At 42.1% G+C, this 26730-nt stretch overlaps 1 protein-coding gene and 1 long non-coding RNA gene across 2 annotated transcripts in view; one reads left to right on the top strand and one right to left on the bottom strand.

Moving 5' to 3' along the window:
* LOC311013797 overlaps positions 1-26730 on the top strand; it is a 294894-nt gene that overhangs the window by 165182 nt on the left and 102982 nt on the right. The window lies entirely within an intron of this gene.
* cxcl14 (chemokine (C-X-C motif) ligand 14) lies at positions 16320-25325 on the bottom strand. Its single transcript, XM_084010517.1, has 4 exons — positions 25026-25325; positions 22860-22965; positions 19214-19327; positions 16320-18400 (listed from the first exon to the last, which is right to left on the bottom strand). Exons 1-4 carry the CDS (start codon positions 25087-25089, stop codon positions 18385-18387), a joined length of 300 nt encoding a protein of 99 aa, XP_083866643.1. The 5' UTR covers positions 25090-25325; the 3' UTR covers positions 16320-18384.

The following is a 26730-nucleotide window of genomic DNA, read 5'->3' as shown; positions in this document are numbered from 1 at the left end:
ACAATTAAAAATAACTTTAAAAAAGTGTATCTCTTTGGCATTAAATATTCTCTTTTATTCAATATCTGTATTGTTGAGCCTCTACCTATACACCCTTGAAATAACTTACACTTTGACTCCTAAAGAAGTCTCTTATATCCACTTTTCTTTTCTTTGACATCCTTCAAATCCTGTACAGCACACGCGCACGCACGTACACGCACGCAAACAGACACAAACACAAATGTAAAAAATGACACCACTGATATTAAAATCCATCTCGCTGACGTGACCCAGGAAGAACAAATGCCGAACATGTTGACAACCTGCAGATAACATGCACTTCCTCTTGTCCAGTCCAACTAGCAGATTGCAGGTAGTTTTAACAAGCAGAGTGACAGTGGGGACAGCCAATCACATGTAAGTTAGCGAGAAACCGGCAGCCGATCAGGGAGCGGTATTTAGGTTAGAGGCGGGACTTCTAGCAGAGACCGACATAACCCTTTGTGTGCCATAATCATTGACTAAACACTACGCACAGCGGTTGTATTGATAGTGACTACACAGTAGCGGCTGAATATTGGTAGGGACGTGTCCCTAGCGTCCCTACCCAATTCTACGCCCTTGCAGAATAAAGCGTTATCTAATCACCAGAGTGATTTACTGAAAACCTGACAGAAAAAAAGTGACATAACTTTGGCGGTTTAGCCTTAAGCAATGGAGAATAAATATCTGTGGAGGAGAAGATCATCATCCCTTGGCTCCAAATTTACAGGTGTTGACCAAGATGCAGTACAGTATTTTGAAGAGACACAGAAGATACACTCCTAAACCTGAACATTAATGATGAAACAAGAAGAAACACATGTAAAAGCAAGTGAGGAAGACCGAGAGAGGCAGTGCACACTTTTAAACATTCAAAATTTTGTGAGAACCTAATCAAAACAGCAAAATAGTGAGAAGACGGGGGGCCTTAAAAAATTAGATGACATATACACAACGGGCTAAACAGAGTGACTAAATGAGACAACAGCAACGATGATGTAGACAATGTGACAACAAATAAATGCTGAGGGGCATTGTAAAAAAGCAAGAACGTCAATTAGGGGAAGACCATAGAAGGAAACGCATCAGTCAATCACTGAAAATGTGAAGTACAAAAAGCAGGAGTGCCACTGAATGCCACTGGAAAAATGGGAGACGTTACAGGAGCCTTAGAAGTCTCAGAAGCTTTTTTCACAACACCATAAGACTGATCAACACCAAGACCCAAGACTGAGATTGCCCTGCTGACTATGGGATTTGTAGTCTTTTTACTGGATGCCATGATGGTTTGTTGTCCTTGCTGCATGGCAACCATCTCTCATAACATAGAACACTGTGATGTCATCGGAGATCAAAGCCAACGGAATGTGTGATGAGTGATCAAAGGATCAAAGTCAACAGAATCTATATAAGTAAGTACTCCATCTTATATTAGACTAGTTCGGACTTGACAAAGACGATCTACTACAGAGAGTACAGGCTTCTAGACAACCAGTGTTGGAGATAACCAAAGTCTTGTTGACAATCAAGGGCTTCTGGACAACCAGCTTTGAATAGAAAGCCTCACTTTCCTACAGACCGTGTCATGGATCGATTCAACCAAATAAACTGTGTCATGGCAGTACCACTTCCCCAAATCATCCATTTGCAGAATTGTCTTCATCAGGCTTACAGTCGCATCAACCATCAGACAGTGCATATTGACAATTTGATGGAATTCAATAGGCTGTCAATGATTGAAAGGACTTCCCTCCTCAACAAGCTGCAGAATGCTGAAAAGAAAACATCCGACCTGGAAAAGCTTCAAAAGATCAGTGAAGCAGGAATAAACCATGTGGAGGGTCTTCAAGGGCTCAACCAGAATGAGACCACAGCCGAAAATCAAAACAGCTTGGAAACCATCAAACACCTTGAGTCACAAATCTCCCATCTCAAAGAAAGTCTCCGATGCCAGGAGGAGAAGATGGAAGCCATGGAGCTAATCAGCATGATTCCAAAGTACGAGGCAGAGCAACAAGCCTCTGACCAAAACAAACAGACGTCCATGGCAGCAGTCGAGAGTCAGAGTACCGCTCAGCTACAGATTGAACACCAGAAGGTGATCCAGGCAGAGGAGCAGATCCACCAGAAGGAAACCCAAATCCTGAATCTCTCCACAGAGAATGAGAGCCTCTCTCAGAAGCTCACAGAGACCGAAAATCAGGTGAGCAGAAAAGACGCTGAACTTCTTCTTTGCCAGAAAAAAATCAGTGCTCTGCAGGAGAAATCCCAGAAAGACCTGGCTGAGAAGCTGAGCTTTGAGAGCAGAGTAAAGGCTTTTGAGGCAAACCAAAGTGCTCTGGATGGGGTGTTCAAGAAGGTGCTGGCCAGCAAAGAAGAGTTGGAGACAAAATTAAAAGGGCGTGAGGAAGAGAACAAAAACCTGACTGAGAAACAAAACAGCTTGGAGATGGAAGTCAGAATGTTGCACAGCAAGGTAAAACAGATGGAGGACGACTTGGCCAATGAAAAACAGAGCTGTGCAACAAAACTCAAACAGGTGCAGGATGACAACAATGACCTAGAGGAGCTCTGTCTTAAAATGAAGAAGAAGAGCAGAGGCTTCTTTCGCAGGAAGGAGGCTGAGGACAGACAGGCAGAGTTAGAGAAAATGAAAAGAAAACTGTCTGAGAAGAAGATGAAAGAGAAAGCAATGCAGGAGAAGGCAGAGAAAGAAAAGGAGAAGACGAGGTGGTTCTTTGGCAGGAAAAGCACAAAGAAGAGTGACGGCGACAGAAAGGTGGAGGAAACTGCTGCTTGTTCAGCTGGACAACAGTAGTTTCCCCCCCAACCCCCTTCACCTCTCCCCCCTCCTTCCCCAGCTTCCTCCTCCTTTCTCCCTCCTCCCCTTCATCTACCTCATTCCATTCCACCACCCCCATATTCATGTCCATATAGGGATTTCTCTTGGTGCTCATGTTTCATATATATATATATATTTACATATATATCACATACTATGTATATCACAAACATAGGGTTTTCTCCTGGCGCTCAGGTTTCTCCCACAATAATATATAACATATTTTTCTTAAAAAAAACAGTAATTTACATATGAATGTGAATATATATCTCTGACGGTAAGCACCTTGCGTCATTTCCTGTTTCTCCGTGACACTCACGACAGGCTGTGTCGTGAGTGTCCCCTGAGTGTGGCCATCCCCCGGCAAACCCCGAGCAGCTGGGAGGCTGGGTGAATGTCCGAAGGAGGCATAGTACTAAATCGAAGCCCACGGTTAACCACCATGTTCACGTGTCCAATCGATTTTCCCCACTCAGCAACAGGCCAGAGCAGGCGACACTGAAGCTGAATTGAAACTGCTGGCTAAGGATAAAATGTAAATACAGTAAGATTGTTAGTCACATCAGCGTTAATGACACCCGATTATGCCAATCGGAGGTCACTAAAATTAATATTGGCTCGGTGTGTGAATATGCAAAAACAATGTCGGACGCCGTAGTTTTCTTTGTTCCCCTACCAAACTTTACTAGTGATGACATGTAGCCTATAGCCGCATGTCATCTTTCCCCCGCTGGCTGTCGAGGTGGTGTCCAGATAACGATGTGGGCTTTATTGATAATTGGCAGCCTTTCGGGGGAAAACTTAGTCTGATCAGGAGAGATGGCATCCACCCAGTTTAGATGGAGCCGCTCTCCTATCTAGAAACATTATGCTGCAGTTGCAGGCTTACACACGTCTCTGCACCTCCATTAGAGCAGTCACCCACCCAAAACCAAAAGCACATAAGAATGGCATCTGTACCCCGACCAGGAGAAAATGTTTAATAGATTTAATTTTAATGCATCAATTTGGTGAATTTTGAGAACCAAAATATGACATCAATTACTAACCATTTTTTACAAACTGCTGGTACAGATACAAATGTTAACAAAAATGACAAAAACACAGTGCTGAGCCTTTATACTATTAGTTTATTATGACTATTATTATTACAAGGCACATGGACGAGATGGGAATAGGCAGTGGACCGCAAGATCTCCTGGTTTCCGAGCTTTGGCAAGCTGAGCCTTACCGGATCAAGTTCCTAATCGCATCCGTCTATGACGTCTTACCCAGCCCATCCAACCTCTTCTGCTGGGGCTAGGTTGACACACCATCATGTCCCTTGTGTCTCCGAAGAGGAACGCTAGAGCACATCCTCAGCTGTTGCCCAAAAGCCCTGGGAGAAGGACGCTATACTTGGCGCCACAACCAGGTGCTGAAGGCGATAGCAGAAGCCATCTTCACCGGCATCACCCAGAACAAACCCCTCCGACCAGCAAGGCAGGCGATTGCTAACAGAGGCAACTGAGAAAGCCTCTAGATGGCTGTGGATCAAGAGGGGTGATCCGTGGGTACATGCTACCTAGACACAAGTCGGGACCTGATCAATCCTGGCTGGGTCGCCTGGGTGAGGGTGTATGATGTTGAAAGACCGGAAACACCCAATGACCCCAGGTTCCGGGGTCATTAATCCAGAGATTCTCACAGGGTGGTAGTGAGCTGGACTTGTGTCATGGTCACTGATGACAGTAAGAAGGCTCACAGCAACACCATCAAGCTCTGGCTCATCACACTCGTCCTGAATGAATGAAAAAGAGATAGTCATCACAAACTAACACGTGGAACAGGACATTTACATTTAGCAGACGTGTGGGATAGACGGAAACCAATCTAAAGGACATTTACACGAAAATGTTTTAATGAACATCTTATCACTTTGAAAAAACCGCCAATACAGTTCCTTTCTAGTGAGGAGAAAGAAAACAGACCATACACAGAAACTGTATTGTAGACTAAACAAAGGTAACTCCTAAAATCCTAAAATATGTTTGTAATTTGATGAACTGTTAATACACAGTAGAATCTGTTAGTGACTTAAGGAGACTCACTGTGCAGGTTCTGAATAATCCAGAAACATCCTCGCGCAGATACACAGGAAGAGCGTGGAGAACAGTAGTGCGCTTGGTGTGGATGTCATGGATTTCCTATTCAGATAAAAGCAGAATTGTATATACTGAAAAGTTCACTGAACAGAGCTGAATTTAAACAGTCCAATCCCAACATACATCCACAAATAACCTGTTCACATCTTTAATGCAATCAGACAAATGGAAAACACGAAGTGGACTAATTGCAAAATTCACAAAGCTCATTTGAATCATTTAACCTGTTCACTGTCCCACTGGTTCAACCTATGAAATGTGTAATAATCTATTTACCTGTTCATCGTGGATTTTTAAAATTTCAGCCAGAGCATTTGCTGTCTTCCCAGATTTTGATGCCTTCTGTCTGAATAAGGTCATCAGACGAGGAAGATGGCGGTCAAGGTCAGCATAGAATGTGTTGGGCAGGTTCTGATTTGTAATCCGCTGGAACTCTGCATACAACTACATTGAAATAACAGGAGGAGGAGAAGATAGCAACAACACTTAAAAAAACTGTTAAATTTGAAGAATCTAGCACACATTTATAAAGCAGAAAATAGCAGCCAAATTAGTAAGAATAACAATTTTCACTTTAAAAGAGAGAGCTAATCCATATTACCTCAGACTCTATTTTGAGAGCAGGCCAGAGGTCCATGAGCTCGTTCACTGCTGGGCAGGACATCACTATGGTCACCATCTTTCTAATGAGGGGCAGGTTCTTCTCAGTCTTTTTCACTTCTTCAACAATTGTCTGCCTCAACTGCTCAAGACTGTTGGGTAAGAAGTTGACTTCTGCCCGTGAGATGTGCACAACAGCTTTTTGTGGCAATTCCACGATGTCTACAAGGGAAGTTAGTTTTCCATCAAAGTCTGGATCTTCAAAAAGCAAATCGAAGTCAAGGTCTATTTCCAGCTATTCTTTTATAATGCTGATCAGTGCATCAATAAGAGGCTGGTCTTGAGCTGAGTTTTAATTTTCTAGCCTGTTCTGGCTCAACAACACGAAGAATCATTGGTTGTGGGGATGCAGCTGCCATCGTGCTAATGAAAAGACAAAATCAGGTTGTTAAAGAGTACCATATACAGTTTATAAATTGCTTAATTACACAGAGAGTGAATAAAAACACAATAACTGATAAATAAAATAATAATTCATTATTACCTGAACTCAGTTCTGTCTGACTTGAATGAACCGCTTGGGGGTCAGCAGCAGTGAGCCGTCTAGCTTGTATGCTGAGAGAGGGACTGTATCGTTCAGACCAGAATGCAGGTGGATCGACAGACTTGTGTCTTCAGTTGACAGCTCATAGGACCGTAGATGTTCTACATACCAGGAGTCATAATCACAACACAGAAAAGATACGTTGTGATTCACAAGGAAGATCTGTTCTATTTTGCTAAATAGACAGTCCACCACTGACTCCTACGGACAGAAACATTCCACAACATTAGAATGTCAAATCATAAATGCATCCATTTATAAATGCCCCCTGTTAATAATCTTTTAATTTGATCCCCAAAGCAACGTGGCATCATGACTTTTCGTAAATATACACGCCGTGTTATCTGTATGCAATTCGAGCTATCCGCGTGTATGTGTACGTTCTGAGCGTACACATCCGTGTGTTTGTCAGCGCCATCTAGCGAAACGACCCATCACATCCGCGTGTATGTAAACGCCCTTTAGGGTTAGGGTTAGGCGTTGATAAACACGCGAAAAGGCGATTGTGCGTAGTGATAACACGCCATAATGGCATACAAGTCTGCCCAAAGTGTCATGCTACTAAAGCTATCAAGCAAAATTAACATTACTGTATAGAAAAGCAGCATGGTTAATCAACAATAATGCCATTTCTACAAACCACTGATAAGGGTTTCCCCCCTAACATACTGTATCTGTTATCTGAAATTGTTATTTAATGTGCATACGCAGTTAATGTTATATGGTCCCCTGAAGTGTGTTTTTTTTAATTGACGCAAATATCTTATGTAAATTCGCCCCCGGACCGCCAGCCCGGTCCACTCGCTGACAGACAGCGGGCCCGGTAAGCTAGTCGCTGGACCGGTCCACTCGCCGCCGGAACGCGGGCCCGGTAAACTCGTCGCCGGACCGCCGGCGTGTTTCGCTCGCCGTTCGCTTACCGGAACTACTACAAAGAACGTACATGTTCTTTTAATATATTGGACCTTAGCGGTGCACTATTTAACGTTTCCATCAATAAAAAAAATCTCTAACTATCGCATATGAGGTTTCTGTTAAGGCGGGTCCACACCGGACCGAAAATCGGCGTCTTTGAGAGAGTCGGCGTCCGTGACATGAGTCTCCTTGGTGTGGTCGCTCGAATCGGCCCACGTCGGCGTTCATTTCAGCCGACTCATGTCACGGACGCCGACTCTCTCAAAGACGCCGATTTTCGGTCCGGTGTGGACCCGCCTTTAGTGCTGCTACTAACGACACATTTGCTAACACCACCTTTAAGCGGGGAATGAGTCCGTAGGTCGCTAGCTGTGCTGCTGCTGGAGTGTGTAACGTAAGTGGTCGCGCGAAGTGGCTAGCCCTTTAGCAGCTAACCTAGCTGCTATATCTGACATGACGTGACCAAGTTTCCAATGCACTACAAGAGTCCCGTGATAAGACAGTGAATGGCGGGGTCTTGGAGAAAAACTACGCTCTTTGAGACAAACACATAACAGTTAATAGAGATGGGACGTTTGACACCGAGACTCCGAAGCCTGAAGCAGGCTGGTTCGAAACGTGTCGAGGCTTGTATCAAATCTCCGCGATCACGTGACCGATGACGTTTGACGCTTCATACGTCACAACGAACCACCGGAAATGAGGTGACTGATTCTAAGTTTTGGCGCGCCTTCTTTCGTTATAACGAGACGCGAGATGCCCAGTGCTCCCCCCTGCTTCATAGCGTTCTGAGAGACCTTTGACAGCGACTACCCTACTTGAGTGATGGAGAATCCGAGTGGAAGAAAGCGATCCCGTGGATGGGAACACTTCGACCTTGTGTCACCCACCAAGGTAGGTGTTTTATAATATAATATAGCCTAATATAATATACTTTAATATGGTATTGCAAAATATCTTCCCGCGACACTTGCAAGGATGTAATGGTTACAGAAAATGAATGAATGTTATGATATAGCTTGTAATATTTTCAACTTCATATTATCTTGATTGTTTCAATATTGCATTTAAATATATTTATTAATGTATTTTTTTAAATTTAGGTTCAGTGCCTCATATGCTCACGAGAGCTGGTGTATGGAAACAACACCTCCTCTATGTTGCGGCATCTTCGTGCCAAGCATGATCATGCAGCAACTTCTCAGCCGAGCACCTCAGCTGAAGCTCACCCTGCTGACCCTTCTGGTATTGTATTGTAATGTAACTACTCAATACAACCTATTCTTCAGTTGAATCCAAATAAGATTTAAAAGTTGCACACATGTAACCTACATTTTTTCTTTCATCAGTGTCCAGGAAGCAACAGCTGGATGAGGCCTTGCTGAACCTTGTAGTTATGGACACACAGCCATTGTCTGTGGTGGAGAATGAAGGCTTTAGGGCCTTTGTCCACCTCCTGGATCCGACATACACGATCCCAGGAAGGAAGGCTCTGAAACAGATGTTGGAGGACAAATATAAGATCACCAAAGACCAGGCCGTAGCAGAAGTTTCGAAGGCATCCACTATCTGTTTAACAGCAGATATGTGGACCTCCATTAACATGGATGCCTACTTGGCAGTGACTGGGCACTTCATCACAGAAGAGGTCCAGCTCAAAACTGTTCTGCTTGGTGTCAAGCAATTCCCCAGGTCCCACACTGCAGCAAATATTGCAGAGGCCAAAGCCACTCTTATGGCAGAATGGGGAATAAGAACCAGAGTGAGGTGTCTGGTCACAGACGCGGCACCAAATATGATTGCTTGTGCCAATGTACTTAATGTGCGTCACATTAACTGCTTTGCCCACATGTTAAATCTGGTGGTGAAGAAGTCATTGTCACAGACATCTGACCTGGATGACATACGCACCAGGGCACGTAAAATCGTGGGGCATTTCAAGTCGAGCACTACAGCTAAAGAAAAGCTCTGTGAAATACAGCAACAGATGGGCCGACCAGAGCACAAACTTGTGCAAGAGGTGGACACCCGCTGGAACAGCACATTCTCAATGCTCCGGCGGCTGTACGAGCAGAGGGAGCCCCTGGGTGCAGCCCTCAGCAGTCTTAACACCCCCCTCCTGCCATTTTCTGCTGAGGAATATGAAACAATCAATCAGTGCATCTCAGTCCTCTCTCCCTTCCACCAGGCCACTGAAGAGATGTCCACAGAGAGGAGGGTGTCTGGATCAAAGGTGATCCCCATTGTAAAGATGCTGAAGCACCAAGCTTCAAGACAGTGTGCTTCAGTAACACACCACATAGCCAGAACTTGGTTCACAACATGAACACCAACCTGCAGGAGAAATTTGCCTTGCTTGAAAAGGTAACTTCATTAACACTTGCAACATTATTGGATCCCTGATTCAAAGAGGTGGGCTTCTGCAGCACAACAAGCTGTCAGGCAGCGGTGGAAAGGCTCACCAGAGAATGTGCCAATGTAATGCCTGCACCGGCTCTGCCACTGGCACCTGCAGAGGGTCCATCCCCTGTCCAGAGCAACAGCCTCTGGGACCTACTGGACAGCCACGTGGATGCACAACGTCCATCAAATTGTACCGCCAGTGCAATTGCAGAGGTCCAGAGGTAAACAAAATGTACTTTTACTTTTTCTATTTTGTTTTGTATTCATCTCTTGCTGAAATGATAATGATCTTGCATATATTTTTTCTCTACTTATCCAGATATCTGAAGGACAAACTGCTGCCCAGGACAGAGGACCCATTAAAGAATTGGCTCCTCCAAAAGGCTGCCTACCCACACCTTTTTATAGTAGCAATGCAGTATCTTTGCACACCAGCATCCTCTGTCCCCTGTGAGAGGATCTTTTCGAAGGCTGGCGAGATCGTCAGCCAGAGAAGAAGCCGTTTGAAGCCAAGCACCATTGAGCAGATTTTGTTTTTAAATAAAAACTTGTAATAAAGTGTTGCACAAGCATAAACATCAACACAACAACACATCCCCCAAGCACATTTCCCTTATGCACGTAATCACTTCATTTTGACACTGTAGCACAAGCACAATCCCACATATTCACAAAAGTACCTCTACAATGTTGCATTTGAATCTTTTCATATTATGTGTTACATCACAATCATGTTCTTAATGATAATCAGTTTATGATCCAAATCCTGGGATGTCCCACCACAAGTGGTTTCCACTGAATTGCATCAAAACTTCTCACAAACTCAGTCACACCTCCAAAACACATGTTTCAAGTAATTACAGGTAGTAACAGGACAACACATTTAACATTTTATTAGTCAATTGACATTATATAGTAACACTTTGTTGTGTATGTGTGAACAATGATTCTTAGAATGAAGACACAACTGCTTAATAATGACTTTATTGCTTTTGTGTTGGAACTGGAAGCAATGATGTGTGAATCATTTGGAGGTTCATTGCTGCTATAACTGCAGCTGACCACTAGATGTCACTGGTAGGGTCTTTCTGTGAAGCTTTGAAGCTTCAAATCTTTTTTCGGTACAATCAGGAAGAAGCCTCAAAAGCTTCACGAGGCTTCATTTGCCCATCTCTAACACTTACATTCAGTCCAGTGATGCTCACTGCTGCCGCGTAGGTCGAATTTTCTGCCTTCTGTTGTCTGTTTGCTTCCCGCCACCCGCGAACGCGTTCAAACTTTTCTTCTTCTGTCTTTTTTCCAAAGAGCGGTTTGAAACCAGTGGAGTATGCGCATTAGCGCCGCCTTCGGTCGGTGAATCAGAGATTAACTCTGAATAAAAAATTATCCCCGCAGCTGCTCAACACTTACGTAAAAACAAAAAATATTTATTAATATTAATAGAACAGTTGGGTCAACTAGTGGAATTATATATATAATTCCATTATTGACCAAACTCTTCTACTAATATTATTATTAGAACGTAGCTAATATTAATTATATATATATAATTCCACTATTGACCCAACTAAAAAATTAGAGAGGCATGCTATTTTTTAGTGTGTAATTACTTACTCTATTAAGTTGTACTTTTAAGTTATGCTTACTTATACACAAAAAAAGTTCCATTTAATCAAAAATTATTAGTTGAAATTACTCAAAAAGAAGAACATGTTATACCAACTTGACAAAATTAAGTTAGTAGAACTTTTTCTAAAACTTTGAGTATACACTACTTAATCTATTTCATTACTTTGAAAGTTCGGGTTTACAGTGTATATATATATATATATATATATATATATTAGGGCTGTCAAAAGATAGATTTTTTTTATCGCGATTAATCGCATTTTTTGGCACATTTTTTTTTCTTCTTCTAAATGTACCTTAATGTATTTTTTTCATATTCTTAATACTTTTGACAACATAAGGGCAAATATACTTGATTTATGAAAATGTTTATTTAACACTTCAAATATCCCCTTACCAAAACATGGGATCAAAACAGGGTTATAAGAATATATCACAAACAATTAAAGTGAACATGTCACAGGAGATAGTGTAACAGGAGATAAGTACAGTTAGGATATAAGTGCATTGGCTTGCAAGTGATATCTCAGACTGGACGTGCTTCTATGGTAGCTCATTTCATATCCACAGTACACGCAGATGACTTTGGTCTTATCGACTGAACCATCTGGCAGTCTTTTGAAGGTGAATTTGCCGTTCACAAATCGATTTTAAACGCATGTGGACGCGCCGCTTCCCAGTATTGCACGCTTGGTGGGCTGCCACTAGAGGATGATTGACAGGCGCTCTCCTTTAAACAACAACTTTTTGCGAGCGTTCGCGAGCGTTCCCGAGGCGGCGAGTCGAGCCCGGCGCCTCTGATTAGCATAAAGTAGATTCGACTTATACTTTAGGCAAATGAGGAGCGGCCAACTCGCGCGCCGTCTCTCGACATTCGCCGCAACGCCACCAGAATGCATTGCACGGCTTTTCACATAGACAATGAATGGGACGCGGGGAAACACCGCTGCCTGTGGACAGGCACCTTCCCTCTGGATCAAGACTACAGGTGCCACCGACGGCCATAAATCATACAATGCGCGTTTTTTTTTCTTTTAAATACCGAGCGTTAATCGCGCGTTAAAAAAATTAACGGCGTTAAGAGGATGTTGCGTTAACGCGTTATTAACGCGTTAACTTTGACAGCCCTAATATATATATATATATACTGTATAAACACAGTATACTGTATATATGTATATATATTTATATATATATATTTATATATATAACATTTATTAACAAAATAGTATAAATGCAAAAAGGTCTACTTAACAACGGAAAATAAGGAATAAGGCAAAGCAACAAAGCAATCCAAAAATCCCCAGCTGGCCTGTGGCCTGCGTTCCAGGAGGCACAGGATGGATAATCATCAGGGTGGAGAGAGAATGTGAACACTGGCAGCTCTGCAGATTTAAGCAGGTAGGATACACCGGGCCCTTGGTGTAAGCCAACCAGCGGCTAGCTCTGCTTCCTCTCCAACTCGGCCTGGAAGAGAGGGACACCAAGTGTCCTGGTGGAACTCTGCACCCCCATGAGGGAGTATTGACATGGAAACCCCACTGGGGCCGTGACAATATATACACACATACACACACACACACACACACACACACACACACACACACACACACATACACATATCCACACACTTTATTGATCCAGAGGGAAATTCAAGATCGGAGCTGAACGGATCAACATATCATTTTCATTGTGATCATTGTTACGGTCCACTTCCGTATAAAGTAAACCGATAAATGGCAAGTCACGGACTGAGTGGAGGTTTTGCATTAAGGACTTGCAGTGGAGTAGTAATGTTACGAGTTATGAAGCCAGACTAAATGAATACATTGTAACTTCATGCTTCATCACACACTTGACCGTAGGAAAGCAAGTTGCTGTCATCAGATGAGCTTAGTTGCTTACTAATCTTACTGGTTACACAAAATGAGAAAAGCAGTGGGACTGGTGAACAGTGATTGTTACCTAATGCTATTCAAAAGTTTTGCTGTCTAATAGGGGTCAAGTTAGTTTGTAAAATGAATACATTTGTAACACTAACACTAAATGAATACATTGTAACTTCATGCTTCATCACACACTTGTCAGACCGTAGGAAAGCAAGTTGCTGTCACCAGATGAGTGAATATATTCTGTGACATTGAAGTAGTAGAATTAACAGGCATTGCTATCTTTCTCGCAGACAGCTGGCTAGTTAGCTAGCTTACTAATTCCAACATTCTTTACTTGCTTACTAATCTAACTGGTTACACAAAATGAGACAAGCAGTGGGACTGGTGAACAGTGATTGTTGCCTAATGCTATTCAAAAGTTTTGTTGTCTAATAGGGGTAAAGTTAGTTTGTTTAGACGCTGACGGCAGGGATGCTAACGCTAGCTACGGCGGCTGTGCTAACGCTAGCTGCTAGGGTATAGGTAGCTACAGCCGCTGTGGGGGATTTAGCTTTCAGCTTTTGATCAACGTTGCACTCTTCAGCTCTCTACCATATTTTATGCAATCAAAAGTAAAGTAAAATAAAAGTCCAGTGTGTCAATGCAATTGTTTTTAAATAAACAAAAACAAATGTCATGATTGTTTGTGTATTTAACCCTTTAAGAACGATCCTGTCGCCAGTGACAGAAGTGGACATAGATAATTCTAATTCTAATTCTAATTCCAACTCCTCAACCATTTACGCCATCGCTCCAATTCAAACGGCTCCTGACAGCAGAGAGTCTGCACTTTCCATTGATATACATGACATTACAGTAATGACGCGGCTTTCGGAGGGGGGAAGGGCAGAAGTGCGTGCAGCTCGAGCGAAGGAGAGCGGAGACGGCAAAGTGGAGCGCTGTTTTGGTGGACTTTTTGTGGACTTTTAGAGGTTTCTGTGTAAATAAGTGTTGCATATAATATATAATAGTGTTAGTACTGTTTTTGAGTGATCAATAAGTGTTTACTGCCTTTTTTTGGCCGTTTTCTTGTCGTGTTTATGCCGTCTTAGCACCCTGTTCATGGATTGTTTAGATCTGAATCCTCCATGTTTTTTGTAGTTTTGTATATTTTATTGACCGTATAAAAACGTCCCCTGCAGATTTGTGGGTGAAGATGAACAGGAGGAAGGACCCGTCTTCATCCCAACTAAAGGAAGTAATAGTGTTTGTTGACAGTGGATATTATTTCTAATGTTATTATAATAATCTTTTCAACACCTAGTGTGTTTTTTTTTCTTTTTGGCTTTGTCTCACACTGCTGTAATGCTTTCAATTCAGGTAGCAAAGTATAAAGTTATTTCTCGGTTGATTATTTCCAAAATGTCTGCATGCTGAAACACAAGGACTTCATATAGGTATTTCTGTCACAGGTAAACGAAGGAGGTATGAACCCAAATGCAGTCAAAAAATGTTTATTTAAATAATAAGCTAACAAAAACGTCCAAAAACTCGGGGCCAATTGCTCTGTCAGTTAGCATTGCCCTAGCTGTGTTGCGCTTTAAAACCGTACTCCTTAAAACGGAGGTTGTGGAGTTTAACACGCAGCTGCACACGAAATTGAACGTGATTGGTATGTAACGACTCACACAGGATCAGTTGATTCCTAGTTAAACTCAGGTCAAACTGCTTGGAGAACCGGAAGTACTTTTTTTTCTGTCCGCTCCATTGCCCCGAACTCGTACGAAACTGTGATGTCTGAACTGAGGAACTTACCGAACCGTGATTTCAGTGTACCGTTACACCCCTACTGTCAAGGATCAACTCTTCTGCCTCCAACCCCAGAAACCTGTTCTCCATGTTCTCCTCCCTCCTACTCCCTCCTTCCTCCCTTACTGCTGATGGCTTTACAACTTACTTTACCATAAATGTAAAATACATCAGCTCCTCATTTACTCCCTCCCAGAAACAATCTCCCCCAACTCTCACCTCTGATGGCCTTACCAGCTTCAGCCCTCTCTCCTCTGAAGACGTGCACAGACTTGTTTCGTCTAACCGTGCCACCATCTGCTCCCTTGACCCGATTCCCTCCTCTCTTCTCCAAGACACACATCTCACACGACATATTGCCATTCCTCACCACCCTGATCAACTCCTCCCTCACCTCAGGTCTCATATATATATATATACATCCAATATAAGGAGGATATCAGATGAGGGATGTTCATCTCACCACTGAACTGGGTCTTTGCGAGGGTGTTTACGAGTGAGGAGAGATAAAGTGAGAAATTCTTTGTTGACTGTGTTAAGGTATTGTGTGTGTGTATGTGATTATCTACAAAGATGAGGAGTTGGAAAAGGAGGTTGTGTAGCCGAGGGAGTAGGTTTGATTTTGAGATTGGTGGGGACACAAAAGTGCTCCAAGGCAGCACTCATGAAAGTTGACTTTTTTTATGCATTAGCGATCATAATTTCACGTCATGAAAATGTTCGATTACTTAATATGAATTAATTATATTTTATAATTATAAAACCACATGATCATCTAGAATCTGAGGTTTTATTGTATTTCCACCACAAATTTTCTTTATTTGTGTTTTTAAACCGTTGCTCTCTTCTACACAAATACATTGTGAATTAAAAATAACTTTAAAAAAGTGTATCTCTTTGGCATTAAATATTCTCTTTTATTCAATATCTGTATTGTTGAGCCTCTACCTATACACCCTTGAAATAACTTACACTTTGACTCCTAAAGAAGTCTCTTATATCCCTATATCATATCTTTTCTTTTCTTTGACATCCTTCAAATCCTGTACAGCACGCACACACACACGTAGCCTACACGCACGCAAACAGACACAAACACAAATGTAAAAAATGACACCACTGATATTAAAATCCATCTCGCTGACGTGATCCAGGAAGAACAAATGCCGAACATGTTGACAACCTGCAGATAACATGCACTTCCTCTTGTCCGGTCCAACTAGCAGACTGCAGGTAGTTTTAACAAGCAGAGTGACAGTGGGGACAGCCAATCACATGTAAGTTAGCGAGAAACCGGCAGCCGATCAGGGAGCGGTATTTAGGTTAGAGGCGGGACTTCTAGCAGAGACCGACATAACCCTTTGTGTGCCATAATCATTGACTAAACACTACGGACAGCGGTTGTATTGATAGTGACTACACAGTAGCGGCTGAATATTGGTAGGGACGTGTCCCAATGAATCCAATGCAAACAGGAGTTGCTCTATAGACACTTTATTGCTGTGTTTATTGTTTTACACTCAATGGACTGTTTAACTGTGTGTTTGGTGGGCCGGTCCAAACACTCACCCTCCAAATAGCTGTTACCAAACCCAGATTTAAATAGCAAAAACAACTATAATGCAGTAATACAATATACACGACACTATAAAGTCTTAAGGTGAATTCATTCTCACTAACATAGGCTATACTGGTCCATTTAAAAAATGCTTCTTTATATATATCGATACATAAGATATAAAACAAGAGTAATGCACATTTCTCAAAAGGTAAAGAAAATGTGCTGTTTTCGTATATATGTAGATATAGTTGTGTGTGAATTCTGTTTAGTGGCAACAAAACTACACCCAACAGTCATTATGACCAAGTGTATCCACACACTAATAAGATGTTTGACAGTTATTGTTCAGGAGATCTACTGGAGGTGAGATGAGAACGTAAAAGAGAAGAGTGTGGACAGAAAGTGTGACTCGGACTGCTAACGTTTTCAGCCACATTCTCCCTTTAAAAAGAAAATGATAAAAACGTAGTTTGAAAGGTTGAAATCTCATACACTGGCCCAAAGCTAATTTTCATAAAATAAGGTTGCAGTTCAATTTAAAGGAGAAGGTTGACTCTTTTTTTCTTATTGTTAACTAATCCCATGAAGAAAAAAAATCAAAACCAACATTGAATCCATCCCATCCTGTGTATCCGAGGCCTGAAACAGTTTATGTCTCTGTAGCTTAGACCTCCACCGCACCACACATCACTGAGCCTCGCTGTTGCACAGGTTGATGTTTCTCTTTCTTAGCATAAACATGGTCACTGTAGCTTATTTGGAATCACCTTCTGCTGCCGTGAACACTCAGCAGAGTAACAAATGTCTATTAATAAGCAGCTGAAAATAGTAGGTCTGCTCCCTCGCTCCCCTTTAACTGTATCTACTGTACTGTAATAACATCTGTACAGCCAAAAATGAATCAAAAATACCTTTTACTGACGTGATCAACCCATTAAACATTTTTTAGTATTTATTCTTGACCTGTTTTAAAATGTACATCTTCAAAAGGAATAATTGGGCTTGGGGCCACAGACATGGTTGATTTTTAATATTTCCATGGGATATATGTTAATATTAATAAAAAAACTAGAATATCACCATTCTTATCCTTTAAGAATGTTATCATACGTGACGCAATACAGCTGTTACGTGCAGTTAGTACGAGATATTGCTTCGTTACACATTTATTTCAAGGTGGAACTGAAATCATTTTCAACCAGTGAAAATGTAAGAGATACTCCTTACTTGATGTAAACTGCTGAGTCATGCTTTCTAAGTGTATCTGATGGTCAAGTTTTTTTAATGGCTGGTACTGTAAGATGCAATGGCACAAATAAACTATTTGTATTATTTAATATCTATTCAAACGTCACCCTGCCAGGTAATTAGATCATATTTTACAAAATGGGTGCTGCAGTGTTTGTCTGACACTAGTATGACTAGTATGTACACGGTAAACAGACACACAGCGGTAGATCTCCTCTGTCTGACCGAACAACAGCAACTTCAACCCCACACTGACCGCCCTCCTCTAGTGAGAAAACGCTACATTTTGACTACAACCTCTGAAACACCAGCTCCTAAATGTTGGCGTTGGAAAATCTTAACAAACGAAAAACCCACACTGTATTTTTTATTTTTTCAAAGGACGTTTTTCCCCGTTTCTTTAGAATGACACTTTGAAAGAAGCCTAAAAGCAAAAGAGAAGTCCCTTTAAGTAACAACTGAACAAACCTACGACTGTTTGAACACAGATGGTGGTCACTCGCCCACTATTGTAAAAGTATCACTACAGTTGTTAAGACTGGAGTGGTGAGTGACTGTAACTACCAGCCCACCAGCTTATATACGCGACTAAAGATGCTCGACGGATCTCAGGCAGAAGAGGGAAGAAGTACAGTTTGATTGTAGATGACATCTCGTACACAAAAAACAGTCCTGGTGGTCTTTATTTTTTGTTGTTGTCTCACTTGATCCACGTGTGCCGGCCAGCCGAGGTGTTAGGCCTCATACACCCTGAGGAAGAAACAAAAAGTAATGTCATTTCTTTGTGGTTTACAAACTGTGTCTTACTTCCTTGTATTGCATCTGCTGGCCTTGTCGATGTAAGTGGAAAAGCGCAGGTTTGATCACCCTGTTACCCACAGTCCCTGTGGAAATGCTCTTTTGTACTCAGCACTAAGAGTAATTGTTTGCCTTCTCCACTGGGGTTTCTGTCAGTGGCTGACCTCTGACCTCCTTGTGGTGGTGGAGGTGAGGGGAGAAATCTAAAAAAACGAATCAATAAACCTCCACAGAGAAGCCAGTGTGTAGTGTATGACTCTGAGTCAGGGATAACAGGCTGGCAGAGCAGGAAGAGGTATAGAAATCTGACGGGTGAAAAATACATTATCGGTTTTGAGCCCAATGTGTGATATTATATAAACTCTGGCTGTAGGTGGACAGCAGAAACAAACTGTGAACACTGGCATGGTTTGCCTGTCTGATGAATGTAAATCCAATATTTACTCTCCCTTTTGCTTCTGTTTTGGTTTCTACCGCCCCCTGAGAGAAATATCTCACTCTTTAGATGATAAACGTTCCAATATGTTCACCAGCTAGTCGCTAAAAAAAGACACTTTAAAGCTCTGCAGAGCTGAGGGGAACAGCACAGTCGACACTACGAGTGTCGTTTGATCCACTGTAAATATTGATCGCCTCTTTGAATAATAAAAATTGATGTCATCATCTGTAACATTAAAGCTTCTGACAAACGTTTAAATATGTTCTGTTGTCATCTTGCCAAGTATGACAAATTCATCATGTGATTTTTGTCAGCGAGATTATCACCTGTGTTTGTCCTTCCAGATGCGGAACCATTTGACCAGATTCTTGGTGCTCTGAAGTTTGGGGTGAAGACAATACTCCTGCCCTTTGAACCGAGCCACGTTCTCCATCGTCACACTGAGAGAGCAAGAAGAAGAGACAAGAAAAACATGTGATGATAGAAAGTGAAAAACATCGATGTTATGCAGTCCCGTAGCAGTAAAATTAGAGTATAAGGTAAGGTTCAGAAAGTAAAATATTTCCTGTTGCAGCTTCAAAAATAACATCATAATATGCACTAATGTTCAGGGTGGCAGGCCCAAATGTCAAACATTCACTCGTAATGCGGTGGCATCTGCTTGCTACTGTCGAGTGACTTAGAGAATAAAAGGGAGGGATGAAGCATAAATATTTGACATTTAGACATCCAGTGCAAGGATTTGGCTGCAACATTTTAATTAGGCTCACAATATATTTGAAGAAATGGACAGTTATGATATCTTCAAGAGTTTGAGGGAAGGTTGAGACCAGACTGTGTAGCACATTCAACATGTTTTTAACTGCTTTTCCAAACCGCTCTCAATAACATTTCCTCAGTTCAATGTGTGATTCAAAGTTTAAGCTTCCACAGGGCGGCCAGTTTCTTGGCAATCGAGTAATATTATGGAGCTGCCACTGAAAAATGTGACATCTAAGCTCATTGAAATCAATTGGTCCGTCTGCAGCCCTCAGCTTCAGGCAACGGTAGGGACAGTCTGCCTGCATGTGGTGCTTTCAGGCCAAACAAGGGGAAATGTGGGAAAAACACCCAGCATGCCATGGGGCCTCTCCATCCAGTGACACACTCAAAGGCTCACCAAACCATGAATGCTAAATAAGTTGACTGGCAGAGAAAAGACTTGACTCTCAATGAAAACGCTGCATTCACTGGTTATAAGCATTTGGGTTCAGGAGTTTTGCGTATTTTTTCCTGCTCATTCAGAGGCCACTTTGTTTAGCTGTTGAGGGGCAGCTGTACATGCTTTGTGACGGAAGGACTGAGCTTCGAGTGGCTGTTTAATAGAGACGACATGAAAACGCTGTTGTGTGTGCGCGCATGCCAGTGGACTTGGTATCTGCAAGCCCGCAATAACAGAAACACCCTGAATGTGGGTCCTCGGCAGAGTGGAAGTTTAACCTAATTACTGTTTCACGCTGCGCTTTAGTTCCTCCTCATTATCATTCACCTGGGCGGCTGAAGTGCAGCCACCAGCTCTAATATGGCGAGCAAATGTTTCATAAGCTCGACGGGAGGAAGGAAATACTGCGAGGGAGCTGAATGAAGGATGTAAGAGCGAGACGGAAGAGGAGAAAGGAAATAAATAACTTACTATTAACAATATGATTATCTTGTCAGATAACCTACCAAAAAGTAAAGCAATAATGAGCTTCATTCTCCTGAGCAACGACGCTGGTTTAGTTTCACTTCGGTAAAATTTGGAATGCGTGACTTTGCGTGACATGATTTATTGTGTGCTATCACTACTTTTACTTAAGTAAAGGATTGGAATACAACTCACAGAGGCACAACGCCACAAGGGCATCAATAAGAAAAGTAAAGTGATAGGAATACAAAGAGGGGATATAAAAGAAATCATGTCGGAAAAAAGACCAAATGGAAAATAGATGGAAAGAGACAATGGAGAGAAAGCAAAGAAATGAGGAGAAAACGGACGTTTTGTGGCTCTGAGCTTGTGTGTGTGTGTGTGTGTGTGTGTGTGTGTGATTTAGGAGTGGTCGCTCAGAATGCCAAGTCGACTGCCGTCAGCCAAACGGCCACAACAACGGCCAGAGAGGGGCTCTCTCCGCCCTTTTTCTCCAACTCTCTTTTCTGTGGCTTTCCGGATCCCGCTGAGGCTCATTTTTCAATGGGCACCAGTGGCTGGTGGCCCCCATCTCATGCTAATAGAACACACACACACACACACAAATTCACCCACATGCTTGTCTGACTGACTAGTCTTTGAAAACACGGCACATTTATTTCCCCTTTTCCTTTAGAATTATTGAAGGCACATACAAGTTGCTTGAATGGCCTAAAATCCAATTTCCATAATTCACTGAGGAAAACAGTATACTGAAGAAAGTAGAGAAGCTCAGAACAGTGAATTGTAAAGCATATTTGCTTGATATCTGACTGAAAGCGATAAGCCTGTTAATAGAATTTCTGCAGTATCATTTTCTATAATGACTAATCGCAGCAGTACTGACAATAAAATAATTAAATGTATGAGATCCATGTCATCTGATTAATCTAATTTCAATTTGGAAATCTTACTGCCATAATCTGTAAAAATATGAAATATCTGAATTCATGCTTCTTGTGAGTAAAACAATGGTTTGCTAATATTAGAATCTGTTTCTAAAGTAAAGGGTTAAAATGTAACCAGTGTTCAGTCAGAAAAGGGACATAGCATCGACTAACATCCATTCCCTGGAGACTAAGTTTAACTTTATTATTCACTTCACGCCTAACCATGAAATGTAATGGTTCACATTGTGCTGTATTACAGATTCATGGCACATGTCACATCCACATGATCAGTTTCTCACTGCCAAGTGGGGTTCTTTGTGTGATAATGTAATTTGCCAGCAGATGGCAGCAGAGTTTGCACCTCGAGTACCAACCGGACTCCAGGGAGGCTGACATAACATCCCCATCTGTTGTCTTTGAGATGAAACTTCAAATGAATTCCACGTGGAAACCATGGCTCATATTTCTAGCTATACATTCTTTCCCGGGAGCTGAGCCAAGATCATAGTACAAAACATATTCTACATACTGTAGGTCATAACGTTCTAGTGTATTTATTCAAAGTTTTCGATCTGAGCGCCACAGGATGCTTGGTGTTCAGACCCCCTGGAAGGAGAGGCCTAGTTATCATGCAGCATTCCTCACATCTGCTTGAGATGTGATTTTATGGGTCAAAGGTCAAAGAGCAGAGAGAGAGAGAGAGAGAGAGAGAGAGAGAGAGAGAGAGAGAGAGAGAGAGAGAAAAGGTGTCAACATACATTGTTAACCTACAAATATCATTGTCATTTCTTCTGTATGAAATAACATAATAATGATGCATGTGTATGCGATGTGGACAGTACACACAATGGCCTCATTGTGATAATTGTCTGGAAATTGAGCTCGACCCTTTATTAGATCGTCGTGTAGAAAGTGCTTGAAAGTTCTGGAAAGTTGCGTTTCATTTCTCCCCACCTTTCCCACTAACAAATCGTTCCTCACTCCTGACTGAGCGTGCCATTAAATCATCAGTTAATCATCACACTGTAAATCCTCCCAAGTACTTTAAGCACAGATGACAGGATGTTTTGACAACGCCTGTAAGGACGGCTGCACCGTGTATCTGTGTCGAGCTGGTACAAATCCTATAAGTCTCCAACACAGGGAGAAAGAAGGGAAGAAGAGGTGGGTGAGGAAAAATGAGTATGTGAAAAGAGATGGGTAAAGGTCAAGGAGAAAAGAGAAAAGAAACATACAAAGGACGAGAAGGAGAAAAAGAGAATGAAGGAGAGGATGAAGGTCAGCAAGGGAAAGGGCAGATATGAATAAGACATGGGCTACAATAAAGATACCGAGCAGCAGAACGAGAGAATGAAGAAATGGAAACGTCTCACTCACAAAATCATCTTCTCTTGGCAAAACGGGTGTTTGGGTTTGATCTCCAGCTTCTGCACATCCTTGTATCTGATCTTTGGTCCTTTTCTGGTGCACCTGCACTTGTAGGCTGTCGAGAAATCACACACACACACACACACACGTACACAAGTTAATCATCAAAAGTAGCGTGGTGAACTTGGAATGCTGGGGATTTAAAATGGAACAGAAATGGATGATTAGTCTCATTCACTCACTACTTGCACACAAATTGACGTGATAGAAACAGTAAGTGTTTGTGATTTGATGGTAAACTGCCTCTCAATCCTCAGTTTATCTTTTAAAATCACGCACTGACAACCGGAGTCAATATTTTTGTCTGGTGAAGTATCGCTTTAAACACTGTTTCTTTCAGTCCACTACTTAATGTGTGTGTGTGTGTGTGTGTGTGTGTGCGTGTGTGTGTGTACAGTACAGAACAACATAGTCAAAATGTACAGTTTAAATCAAGCCATGTAGAAACATGATCAGAATGTGAACTAACAAAGTATAACTCAACAGGGAATGAAAGTTAGTGAGATTTCTGCCCATGTGCATGTGGTTATATCCACCCTAAAATCAAACATACTTTTGGGTTAAGAAATAATTGGATTTTTATCCCCTCAACCAGAATCAGAATCAGAAAACTTATTTTTAATCCCAACAGGAAATTATGCGATTGCTCCATAAGAGATAGGAAGAAAGAGAAGCTTCAGTGCAACATCTTCTCTAGGTCCAGCGCTGTAGTTGTTGTGAAGAAACGCCGAGAGGATGAGTTTTGTTGGGTTGTGTATTTGTGATGGGAGGTGATGACCCGCAGACTCCACGGTTTGCTTCATCCATCATCTGCTGTGTGTCCTCGCTGCAGAGCACTAAATCTGTCCCGAGCCCCACGGTGTTGCCGGCACACCGAGACGGCGAACAACAAGACCTCATAACACCGAGGTCAGTGTATCCATGTAAACTGTGTAATGGAGGTTTTCAGTGCTTCAACCCTTCAGAGTCCGGAAAGAGAGCGAGGGTCTCCTTCCTACTGACACACACCCGTTTATTTGTGTAAATCCTGTCATCTCGGAGAGGACAGCAATACATATTTCATTTGTGACTTTGAAAGTTATTGGTTTCCTGTCTTTTGCACGAAACTATGATGCTACAGTGCGCGAGTACATTTACACAGTATGTGCTTTTCAAAGAGCCACTGGAAAATAAATACAGTTCTTCCTGAAAAGTAATCTGCTGATACAAGTTTTCCACCGAGTATGGCTGGGCAATACGGACAAATATCTTCTCTCACAATATATGCTATTTCACATCTCAGTTAAGATATGTCAGAATATGTTTTCTGGTTATTAAATAAATCATCCGAAGGAAATAACGACATGGTCTTGTATACTCCTACTGTGAATTCAATTATTATATTTTCTCCCTTAAGATCTTGTGTGCAAAATGATGAGATGTGTTGGAGAAGTTTAAGTAAATATGTACTTGTTATTATTCATTTAGATGACATAGTTGTGCATCCTGATATTTCGATACATGTATTATGACAACACGAATCCGATGAAAAGTGATCAATCGTCACTTTGAATCATCCATCAGCCCCAAGACAGCATTTAAGATTTACAGGTTGTTTTTTTGCTCCCTCCACTCGGCCCCATGAACACTGGCTTTAAGTGATTCCAGTTACACATGCCAGAAGCACACAAGTCCCAGAGTGGTGTTCAGGGTGTTAAAGGGCTTGTGAATGCCACCATAACGATCAGTATGACATCACATTTGAAAACAGTGGTATTCAACATTACACCCTTATCTGTTTATGGATAAAATAAGGCTGCTGAGTTGCCAAAGCAGGTGGCATATTGGTGATGTCAACACAGTTCTGTTGGGAGCACAATACACACACAAACACACACCAAGCTGTTGTTTTCACAACCTGGGGATCTTTGGTATCAACCTCTCTCACGTTTCTAACAAACTCTGGATGGGGAGAATTCTTTTTACTCTCGATTCCCTTCATGCAAACACGACAAAGCAAATCCATTTACGCCTCGAACTACGTCTTTGTTGTACGTTTACATCACCATCGCGTCAATGCAAAACACCCCTATTTACATAAATGTCTTAAAAGTGAACAAATAAAATAAAGTTTACCTTCTGCGCTCAGGACGTATAAGGCCACCACTAACAAAAGTAGCGCCGCTGTGCACCGATGCATGTCTTCCCGAGTTAAACAAATAAAATATGTTATTCAAAAAAAAAAAAAAAGCAGTTAAAGATCCGAGCTCTCGAAAACGCACCGAGGGGGGAAATCAACAGAAGTCTTTCGAGGTGTAAATCAAATCCGCTGTCGAGGGTTTTCTGTTTGGAGAGCTGATTGTGCAACTCCTCGTGTGCGTCCTGAGCGCCTGGATGAACCTGCAGTCACTCGTTTAGGTCTCTCTCTCCCCCTCTCTCTCTCTGGCTGTGGAGGCAGGCAGCAGCTCTTTTAAAAAGCAGCCCGCTGTCCCCTCCTCATTAATATGCACGGCCAAGCAGCGAATCAAACACTTGTGGCCTGCAAGGGAGACGTGGAGGAGATGGAAAGGCAGGCAGGGACGCAAATACTCACTTCGTCCACCAAAAACCCGGCCGGAGTGACGTCTTGATGGTGGACGCTTAATGTCACTTCAACCACTCGGCTTGTAGCGATATGTCTTCAAGTAGTTACGTTTCTGTTCATCAGCACTTCGCGTTGTTGCCATGGCCACGGAGACAAATGGTCTCCGCTGCTCACGAGACAACGCCTCAAACACAGCCTAATAATAGTTCAGCTAACTAAACATCCTGCTACATTCTCTGGATGAAGACACTCTGGTGAAAGCCCCGTAAAAGCTAGTAAGCGGACCTTTATTACAGCCACAACATGATAAACGTAGGCCCTACGTGCTCCAACTTCAAACATAGTTCCGGTCGAGACTGATGGTTATAAATCAGTGCGCAGGTGTCCACAGCAACTGCATTTGTAGATGTTGCTACTTGCTAACCATAATTCATAAAACAGGAAAATAGCTATGGCTGCAACCAATCATTATTTTTGATTAATCTGTTGATCTTTTTTCTAAATTGATTGATTGTTTGCCATATACAGTGTCAGAAAATAAAATGTAAAACACGTTTAAAAAAGCCTTATTGTTTGCATTTATTTGATCAAAAGGTATCAAATAACAGAAGACGTATCATCATAGTTTCCTTAAACAACAGTGTGGACATTTAAATATATTTTTCAATTCAACACACAATATTTAGTCAACATGAATAAATGCTGCCATTGTGTGTGGCTATGTCATCATCAGGGTGAACCATTGGCCTGTAAGAGATAGCCCTGAGAAGAAGGTCTGACCCCACCCACCTGGGACGCTCTGGCCACAGGATTAAACGGGATTCATCAAGGTCCTGCATCAGGAGGGATTTGTATGTATGTGTGTGTGTGTGTGTGTGTGTGTGTGTGTGCTTGTGTTAACCTCCCTGCCCCGAACACTGATGCAATCAGCTGCTGTCATCACTCAAACCAGCGGCCATGAAATGTCATCTGCACCATGGACCTTTGTGTGAGTGTGATCATGCCTAAAGAACCATATCTGTGAGCGTGTACATGAGAACATGCTCGTACTTATGTAGACATTTTGTAAACCGCTGCCTAACTTGTAGTCTACATGTATGTACAAGCCTGAGCAGTGAACAAATCAACTGTGGATCTATGTTGAACTCAGCATCTGGCTTTAAACAGCAACAAAACATCTTTGCCAATCCTTCCTTTGATTCTTGGGTTATACAGGCGACGGCAGTAGGACACGACAGCAGCGATCACTCACAGCAA

This window comes from Eutrigla gurnardus (assembly GCF_963514095.1).
Source record: "Eutrigla gurnardus genome assembly, chromosome: 5".
Classification (NCBI taxonomy): Eukaryota; Metazoa; Chordata; class Actinopteri; order Perciformes; family Triglidae; genus Eutrigla; species Eutrigla gurnardus.
This window is presented reverse-complemented; position numbering and strand designations above follow the sequence as displayed.